The sequence below is a fragment of the Trichechus manatus genome, unplaced genomic scaffold (assembly GCF_000243295.1).
Source record: "Trichechus manatus latirostris isolate Lorelei unplaced genomic scaffold, TriManLat1.0 scaffold00096, whole genome shotgun sequence".
NCBI lineage: Eukaryota > Metazoa > Chordata > Mammalia > Sirenia > Trichechidae > Trichechus > Trichechus manatus.
This window is the reverse complement of record NW_004444032.1, coordinates 9,438,912-9,449,190: the sequence shown is the minus strand read 5'-3', so window position 1 is coordinate 9,449,190 and position 10,279 is coordinate 9,438,912. Positions and strand designations below refer to the sequence as shown.

At 42.1% G+C, this 10,279-nt stretch overlaps 1 protein-coding gene across 1 annotated transcript in view; it reads left to right on the top strand.

Annotated features, from left to right (window-relative positions):
• Positions 1–2,698: 2,698 nt before the first annotated feature.
• The window catches only part of CDHR3 (cadherin related family member 3), a 74,300-nt gene continuing 66,719 nt past the window's right edge, over positions 2,699–10,279 (top strand). Inside the window, exon 1 of the mRNA XM_004382607.1 lies at positions 2,699–2,823. Within this exon, the coding sequence (XP_004382664.1) occupies positions 2,778–2,823 (46 nt within the window). The 5' untranslated portion in view covers positions 2,699–2,777. The remainder of the gene's footprint in view (positions 2,824–10,279) is intronic.

The following is a 10,279-nucleotide window of genomic DNA, read 5'->3' as shown; positions in this document are numbered from 1 at the left end:
ATTTGAATTTTGTTCTACATTTTTCTCCCACTCTTTCTGGGACTCCCTGTTGCGATCCCTGTCAGAGTGGTTGGTGGTGGTAGCCGGGCACAATCTAGTTCTTCTGGGCTCAGGCTGGTGGAGGCTGTGGTAGTTGTGGTCCGTTAGTACTTTGGCCTAATCTTTTCCTTGTGTGTTTGATTTTCTTCATTCTCCTTTGCTCTGGATGGAATGGGACCAATAGAAGTATCTTAGATGGCCACTTGCAAGCTTTTAAGACCCCAGACGCTACTCCCCAAAATAGGATGTAGAACATTTTCTTTATAACTTACTTTATGCCAATTGAGCTAGATGTCCCCTGAGACAATGGTCCCCAGCCCTCAGCCCAGTAACTCGGTCTCTCAGGGAGTTTGGATGTGTCTATGAAGCTTCTATGACTTTGCCTCGGTCAAGTTGTGCTGACTTCCTCAGTATTGTGTACTGTCTCACCCTTCACCAAAGTTGACACTTATCAATTGTGTAGTTAGTGTTTTTCTGTCCCCACCTCACCCCTCCCTCATAACCATCAAAGATTGTTTCTTTCTGTGCATTGTGTGTATGTACCATGGTTTGTTTATCCATTCATCTGTTGATGGGCACTTAGGTTGTTTCCATCTTTTTGCTATTGTGAATAGTTCTGCAATGAATGTGGGTATGCATATGTCTATTTGTGTGATGGCTTTTATTTCTCTAGGATATGTTCCTAGGAGTGGGATTGCTGGATCGTTTGGTATTTCTATTTCTAGGTTTTTAAGCAGGCACCATATTGTTTTCCATAGTGGTTGTACCATTTTACATTCCCACCAGCAGTGCATAGGAGTTCCAGTCTCCCCACAACCTCTCCAACATTTGTTATTTTCTGTTTTTTTAATTAGTGCCAGTATAGTCAGAGTGAGATGGTATCTCATTGTAGTTTTGATTTGCATTTCTCTAATGGCTAATGAGCCCTGGTGGCACAGTGGTTAAGTGTTTGGCTGCTAACTAAAAGGTCGGCAGTTCAAGTCCGTCACCTGCTCCTTGGAAACCCTATGGGGCAGTTCTACTCTGTTCTGTAGAGTCACTATGAGTTGGAATTGATTCAAAGGCAACGGGTTTTTTTTTTATGGCTAATGAACATGAGCATTTCCTCATGTATCTGTTAACCACCAGAATGTCTTCATTGGTGAAGTGTCTGTTCATATCCTTTGCCCATTTTTAAATTGGATTATTTGTCTTTTTGTTATTGAAGTGCTGAAGTATTTTATAGATTTTAGAGATTAGACCCTTGTTGGATATGTTGTAGCCAAAAATTTTTTCCCTGTCTGTAGTTCTCTTTTAACTCTTTCGGTAAGGTCTTTTGATGAGCATAAGTATTTAATGTTTAGAAGCTCTCAGTTATCTAGTTTCTCCTCTGGTGCTGTGCATTGTTAGTTATGGTTTGTATCCCGTTAATGCCGTGTATTAGGGCCCCAAACATTGTTCTTATTTTTTCTTCCATAATCTTTTATCATTTTAAGTTTTGTATTTAGGCCTTTGATCCATTTTGAGTGAGTTTTTGTGTATGGTGTGAAGTATGGATCCTGTTTCATTTTTTTCACAGATGGACATTCAGTTATGCCAGCACCATTTGTTAAAGAGGCTGTCTTTTCCTCAGTTAATGGATTTTGACCCTTTGTCAAATATCAGCTGCTCATGGATGGATTTATGTCTGGGTTCTCAATTCTGTTCCATTGGTCTGTGTGTCTGTTGTATCAGTACCAGGCTGTTTCGACTACTGTGGCTGTATAATAGGTTCTAAGATCAGGTAGTTTGAGCCCTCCCACTTTGTTTTTCTTATGGGCAGTTCTTAAGTGAGGGGAGTAGAGAGATGGCCCAAGTCTAGCTACTTGTGTCCACTGTTATTCTTACTGCACTACACGGAGAGGACAGGCTGTTCCACCACCGTCCTTTCTCTGACTCACCACTGATTCTTCTCTTTTCTGAGGAGAGGCTAAAATCCAGCCTGTGTTTCATTCACCAAGCCTTGTGCCTGGCCTGGGCTGCATGCAGCATAAAAGCATTGTACTGGTCAGCAGATGCCCTGGAGGGACTGGCCACATCACATCACTCCCCAGTGGACAGATACCTTACCACTCCAATCATCTCCTTCCACAGATCTCTTTGAGGGATGGGGGTGTGGGGTGTGATATGGATGGAGTCAAAGGGCAGTGTGTATCCCTGCTGAATCTGCCTTGAGGAGGGGTCTGGCCCCAGTTGTTGGCTCCTCTCTTGAGAACGAATTCCAGTTTATTTTCAACTCCAAGCCCTACTCAACCATTCAGGGTATCATAAAAATCCCCACCTCCCCATCCCTGCTTCCTGGAATGACATCATGCCAGGCTACAGGGCTATTAAGACCACCATGGACAGACTACACCTATGTGCATTTTTTACAGTCATCTCAGTGTCTGCTCTTTCTTTTCTCATTTGACTTCTCTTTTGGAGCTCTCTGTTGGGATGCACAGTGGGTGTGGACTTTTCAGATGGACCCTGAGCTGACTGGGACAGGTTGGGAAGCCTCTCAGGCACCAAGAAGTCACAGAAGCAGGTAATCAAAGAACAAACAGTCCTGTGGTGTTTAGAGTCGCCCTTAGCTACCACCAGAGTTTTGTTAGATTTTTTTGCCTGGTAACAAACCAGAAGGGGAAGATGAGCGGCATCTGGAATAAACTTTGGGTGTAAGGCAGGATTTAGCTCCTGGATGATATGCTGGAAACTCACACAGAAGTGAACTCTTAAATATGCAGGAAGCAGTCACTCTCCTGCTTCTCTTGGCTGCTGTGTCAGGTAGGAACTCCATTTTGCCACTGATTTTACCTTTGGAACATTCCTTGGCCTACTTGGTTTGCATGTGCCATTGTATGATGACTGTGGGGGTTCCTGTTCAACTGTTGATTTACCTGCAGCAAGGAGTTGATGGTACAGCTCCAGGGAGCCCTTGGAGGCAGGGGGAGGGGTACCCTGGAGAAGAGGGATGCCTAAAGAATCACAGTCTAGCCCATGTTTGCTATAGACTTCCTTTCCCTCTGCATTAACTGGCCTGTGCTGGAAGTCCTTCAAAGGTCTAAGGTTGGGGAAATAATTTCCATAGCAGAGATTTGTGTGTTTGTCAAGTCAGTCTTTGTAGAGATTCTGGCCTTTCTCTGAAAATTTGTGGGACAATTTGAGGATGGCAAATCATCCTGTAGGTAAACTGAGGTACTGAGGGGCTGCTGTCTTGGTCTTAAACAAAGAAAATGCCTTCTGATAGAAGGGCCAAAGATTCAACCAATTACTTATTACCCTTCCTCTTCCTTATTCAAGGGATCCAAGAATCTTGGATGATCTGTTTATGTCTGCTTGGATTATTGAAGTTAAGCTTTTTTAATTAAATTTTATTTTTGAATAGGTAGTATATGCATAATGTCTAGAATTCAATCATGTTAAATTTACAGATTAATTCTGAGATTTCTTATAAAAACACATTATAATCCCTCCCTTCCAAAAAAATCCATGTACTATACCATACTTTTGCTTCAACAGGCCAAATCCCGTTTTTTTGAAGGGCTGATGTGATGCTGACTGTGCTTCTCCCTAGTCTTCTTTTGAGAAGCTGAGAATTGACAATTACCCTTGCTCTCAAACACCAGGGTTACAGAGGACTCTAGAGTGGCAGCCACACTTTTTTGATATTGCCCATGTGGAACAGCTCAGAGATCACCAAGAAGTGGAACTGACAGATCAGGACTTAATGGATTTTGAAGAAGAAAGAAAAAAGAAATAAGGAGGAAGAGGAAGGAGAGGAGTTGTCAAAAAATTTTATAGCTGAAGTTTTTTCTAAACTAAATCAGGGCCTTCGGTTGTTTGAAAACAGGGACCAAAACGCTGATTGCTTTTATATATAACCCTGCCTTCAGGGTTTTGGAAGCAGGCATCACCCTCATAAACTCAAATGAAAGAATATGCCCACAGTTTCCTCTTTCCTCTCATTTGAGCGTACGCTTCCCTCAAGGCCCAGCTTAGTCCCACCTCACCCTTGGAGTCTTCCTGGATTGCCCCCACTCTTGGTAAGTCTCTTCCCTCTGCACCCTGGACGTCTTATTGGCTGGCTGCCCATCAAATGCATGCCAAGTGCTTAGTACAGTGCTTAAAACAGAATAAATGCTCAACAAATGTAGTATGAGTTATTATACAGGTAGTCCCAGACTACGGGGTTCCATTCTGATGACTCTGTCATAAATTGGTTCTGATGTAAGTTGAGTACTTCATTTTTTTTTTTTTTTTTAGTTTTCATTATTATTGCCTTTTATTGTCAGTAAGTTTATAAATCCAATCTTTTATTTGTTTTTTGGGGTTGGAAACATTACATATAAACTATAAAAAGATATATTTTAATACATACACACACAAAAAAATATACACATAATAAAAATTTACTCTGATAATGAAGAAGAGCTGGACAACATTGGCATTTTGTCAGTTGCAGTAATAACTCCACTTGTGGAAGGTTCTGGATCATCTGGATTGTCCCTCAGAATGGGGATAGCATTTCTAGTCAAAAAATTAGTGAGAGTTGTCTGTATGGTCCTTTTCTTTTTTTCTTCATATATTTCGAGGTAACATCTCACTGCTTCCCAAATCTGCCTATCAACATTAGCAAAGCGATCAGTGTTTGGGTTCATGTTTTCAAAAACTGAAGCCCCTGATTTAGTTTAGAAAAAACTTTAGATAATCCTTTCAATGTAAAAAAATGTTGACAACTTCTCTCCTTCCTCTTCCTCATTACTTCTTTTTTCTTCAGCATTTCTTTCCTCTTCAAAATCCATTAAATCCTGATCTGTCAATTCCTCTTCTTTGTGATCTCTGAGCTGTTCTACATCAATGATATCAAGTTCTAAATTCAGCGTGCTTGCCACATGGCCAATTTTTCCACATGCTGCAAGATTATATGTAGTACATATTACTAATGATAAGACTTACAAAAAAAAAAAAAAAAAAAGATGGTCGTAAGCATGGTTCGTCGTAACTTGAATCTGTTATAAATCAGGGACTACCTGTTCTGTAATTCATATTTTATGTGTCTGTCCTATCTCCTCAATTGGAATGTCAGCCCCCAGTAACAGGTCTTGTGTCTCTTTTTGCTCTGTGGCCCCAAGTGCCACACACATAGAGGGTATGCAGTATTTGCTGATCATCATCCCTTCGGGGATCTGGTGTTTTTTCACTTTACTGATACTCTCCAAACGCAGAAATTTATACCTTCTGACTGTTTAATATTGGCATTTAAATTTACATTACCTTCTACCCTGTCCTTTCCTCTCCCTATTAAGATGAGAGAAATGAAATTGTTTCTCTTTGGGAAACTATAGTGTTCCATTCCAACAATGGCTTACAAAGGAAGATCCCACAAGAACACAAACTAGACAAGACTTCCAACTATATCAGTGAAAAAGAGTTGAGACAAAACAGTCTTCTGGTCTCATAAGTACCAAAGGACCATGCAGACAGAATTCATAGAAGATGGAGGAGCTAGCAAAAGGTCTGGGGTGGGATTACCCCCTGTCTTCAGCATATTCAAACCCACTGTAGACTGAAGCTATCTGCATTTTGAGAAAATTTCCAGGGAACTAGGATTTGTATTACTCTCAGAAAATGGAGTCCCTGAGTGGCGTAAATGATTACTAACTGAAAGGTTGGTGGTTCAAACCCACCCAGAGGCGCTTTGGAAAACAGCCCTGGCAATCTGCTTCTGAAAACCCTATGGAGAAGTTCTACTCAATACACATGGGGTCACCATGATTCGGAATCAACTGGACTGGCAAGTAGGAACAACAACAACACGAAAATGAAAAATACCAGGGTGTTTAATGAAAGAAGGACTCATTAGTAGCTAGAAGATCTGTAGGAACATGAAAAGGTACCAAGCCTATCATCCTGTGTCCATCTAGTAGCAGTCATGAGGTCATCATGGGTCTCTTCGGGAAGTTTCCCCAAGCCCCTCATCTGAGCATGGTCCTTTGCTAGGCAGCGTTAGGAAAAAAAAAATTACAGACTAACTGGTGGAGTCCCCGTTGTTTCTTCTTTGTCCTATTAAAGTCTCCCTTCTACTACCCTTGCCTGGCATGTGTTATCCTCCCTAAACCCCCAGAATAGGGTAGGTGAAGGGCCCCTCCAGGAAGGTGTCCATCATGGAAATTAAAGAAATAAGAGGAAGTTGCATATACTGAAACAACAGCGTTCTATGATACTTTATAGTTTATTAACCATGTACATTTTTTTATATGGCACAGGTGTTGTAAGAGTTAATTCCTGAGTTGTTTTGCTAAAGTTCCTGCCCAGCACTGACCCCTGGTCAAGGCATGAAGCATACTGATTAATAGTGTTGCTTTGTAACCATGGGTCTGAGGAGTTTCAGAGTGCTGTGTACTAGCTTGTAATCATTGTTTATCGATAACAGTGAGACTGATGATTTGCAGTTGGTCTCAGTGAGACCGTTGGCGGATTCTGCTATTGAGGCTGGTTACATAGAAGGAATATGCCTAGTGACCAGAAAAATGCAGGGAACCCCGGTGGAGGTTCCATTTTGGGGTCACTGGTTCCAAGGTATTCCATGGGTCTATCATCGGTAGTTCCTGATCCAAGAGAGCAAGTGCATCCTGCCATGGGCCTTAGAGAAGGGAGGACAACAGGAGTCTGCCCCTGGCCTCCTGGGACCCCTTGCTATGAGGCAACCTTCAGCAATGATGTGTATGCTCACTTTAATACTGTTGCTATGCTCAGTCCTTTTCCTGTAATAAACTGCAGATTTGTACGTATTGGCATTTTGGGTCCTGTGAGTCTTCTTTGACAGTTAAATCCTAGTTAACAGCTACTGTTAGTTTAGCTTCACAGCCCTAAGAGATAGAGTTAACAGGTGCTCCAAAGAAATTGAGAGACCAGCCCAAGGTCTAACAAGCCATAGCAAAGCAAAGACTTGAAGCAAGGTGTCTTAGTCATCTAGTGTTGCTATAACAGAAATACCACAAGTGGATGGTTATAACGAAGAGAAGTTTATTTCCTCACAGTTAAAGTAGGCTAAAAGTCCAAATTCAGGGCGTCAGCTCCAGGGGAAGTCTTTCTCTCTCTCTGTCGGCCTTCTTCTCTTCAGTGTTCCCCTGGACTAGGAGCTTCTCTGCGCGGGGACCCCGGTCCAAAGGACGCGCTTTGCTCCCGGCACTGCTTTCTTGATGGTATGAGGTCCCCCTGTCTTATTGCTCACTTCTGTCTTCTATATCTCAAGAGATTGCCTCAGGACACAATCCAGTCTTGTAGATCAGGTCCTGCTTTACTAACACAACTGCCACCCATCCTCCCTCATTAACATCATAGGGGCAGGTTTACAACATACAGGAAAATCACATAGTACCAGGAATCATGGCCTAGCCAAACTGATACACACATTTTTGGGGGGACATAATTCAAACCATGACACAAAGTCTCTGATTCCAAATTCCTTGCTCTGTTCACAGTAATCCTGATTGTATTCACTACCATTTTGATCAGTTACTAGAGAGAATGAAGAAGTATTTATTAAGTGATGTCTCAGGCGAGTATTGTTCTGGGCATTGAAAGCAGATAGGTTGGGGCACCTGCACCAGTGTGGAGGGAGGAGATGGCATTACCTCACATCCTTGGACCACATCATAACTTTTGGTGCCGGGCCCAGGGTGATTATCTTCCTCCCCTGAAATCGTGGCTGTGGAGGCCTTAATTACTCCAACACAGGGTCCTGTGAGGAGGCCACTTTGGTCCATTTCTGGCAAGGCAGTGATTTGAGGGCAACAAGCTAGCACATCATCCATCCAGCTCTCAAACACAAGCGAGATGTTCCAGTGGGCACAGTGACTGATAATAAATCTTCTGTGTGCTGTTTCATTTTCAAAGTGTATGCTTCAAGCAATCCTAATTTGATTCTTAATTAAGATGCATGTGTAAGTCAAATTCCATTAAAGCCTCCCTCTTGCTCTCCAGCACTCAGACCATCAAAGAAAGCTTGGAAGACCAGCCTTGGAAGAAAAGCAGGTGGTATCTTAGGGAGAGTTGGCCCCTGGCATCTAACCTGTTTTCTGCTACTGATCATCTCTGTGACTCTGGGCACACCCCTTAAACTTATCTGTGTACTGAATGGGTTGAACATCAACTTCATGAATTTTGTATATCAATAATTGCTGTTTTTAGGGTGTGGACTCTAGCCACTTATTATTATTATTATTGCTACTACTGCAACTACTACTACTAATATACTACTACTACTGTCTTTTAATAGCAAGGGACCTGGAGGAAGTAGGCCTTGAACTAAGAGCCAGGCTACCTTTCTTCTTATTAGTATCCCCATGGTGTCTACCTTAAGATTTTGGGGATTGAGTTGCATGACCCTGGCACACATGGCCTCTTCCTGGGGAGAGAGGCCACCAGAAGAAGAGCAAACATCTCCAGCAGGAAGGACATACCAAAGGACACAGTCTGGCTGTATTAATCTGTGGATTGAACAGTTCCCAACACAAGTGGTTTAAGGAGCACTGGATAGATCTGCTTCTCTTCCCAAAATACCTCCCTCACTGCCATGCAAAATATGACCATTCAAGGAGGATGATGAAAAGCTCTATACATATAAGGAGGCAGCGTGGAGCTGTAAAAAGAGCCCTGTCCCTGGAGTCAGATGCCTTGGATTAGAATGCTGGTTCTTTCTCAGGATTAGTCTGTCAGACCCAGGAGTCTTATCGAAGTAACAATTATTGCAACAAGATCAATGGATAATGTTTCTAACAAAGCAAGCCAGGATCTGTCAGCTGGGCCATGTTTGGGGAACACAGCTTCTCTAGCCTTCCCAGCTCCCAAATGAGACACACTAAGGTTGGTGGCTGCAGTCGTCTACCTTCAGGGTGAGGTTGTGAACGTCCTGAGTGGAGGCTTAGCAAGCCTTTCATAACTGAGTCCACACCAAGCTAATACTCCAGCACAGTTCCCTTATGTTGTTCCAAAAAATGGCCTCTTAACAGATCACCTCACTCAGATCTAACATCCAGGTTGAGGATATAATTTCTAGTGCCATCTTGCTACACTGTTCCCAGGTCATAGAATAACCATTGTACATCACAAATTGATGATCACACAACAAACAGGGAACAATTGACTATCTGTAGTTGGTATGTGCAGTCTGTTATCTACAAGATGAGCCAGGGCCCATCAGAGTCACTTACTGAGTTACTTAAGCTCTCTGTGCCTCCTTATTTTCATGTGTGAAGCAGCAACAGCAATATCTATATCATAGGATTGTGTTGCGAGTGGATGAGATCAGGCAGTAAAGCACCTAGCACAATGCCTAGTGAGCCCATGCTTAGTAAACGCAAGTGGTTACACCTACTCCTCACTTATCGACTATTTTGTTATCTGACGTTTAGCATTTACAACAGTAGTAGAAAATCTACTATTTGTGCATTAACGATATACATCTGGCAGTAACTCTTTTATGACCAGTGAGACATATACACCACCTACATTTTCCATGTCTTGAGTCAGAGGGACATATGTGTCCCATATAGTATTTTGTGATCTGATGTGGTCATCCTCCATTTTCACATAACGCTGATTTTCATATAACAACCTGGTCTTTGGAACCTAACCACGTCCATAAGTGAGGAGTGGGTGTACTTATTTTACTCTATTATTACCTGATTACCTTATCCCAAGCTATTTTTGAGAAGAACTATTCTGAGCAGAAAGTCATATCTTTGTTTAAATATGTGTAAGGGCTTCCTTCTCCTTGACTGAAGGGACACAAGTCACCAAGAAGAGATGTGTATGGGTGAGAAGGTGCAGGTCCTTCAAGACAAACTGCCAATGTTTCATTTTGCTTATGGCTGTCATCGTCCTCCTGAACAGTGAGGAAACCTTTTCATGAACAACTCGGAGGACCGCCTAGCAATTTTCAGTTGTGGGAAAGAGGGTGTAAGGGAATTATGCCTGAAAAACCCAACCCACCAAGGCAATCAATTATTGTGCTCATTTTGAAGAACTATTTTTGGGAACTCTTTGTCTCTACTGCAAAGATACTATTTTCTTCCTGGTTTTAATTTATCACAAGAATGCTATAATAAACCTAGAGGAAATGGATAAATTTCTAGAAACACACAGCCTACCCAAACTACAACAAAGTGATGTTGAAAATCTGAACAGACCCATAACAAGAGAAGAGATTGAAAAGGTAATAAAAAAACTCCCAACC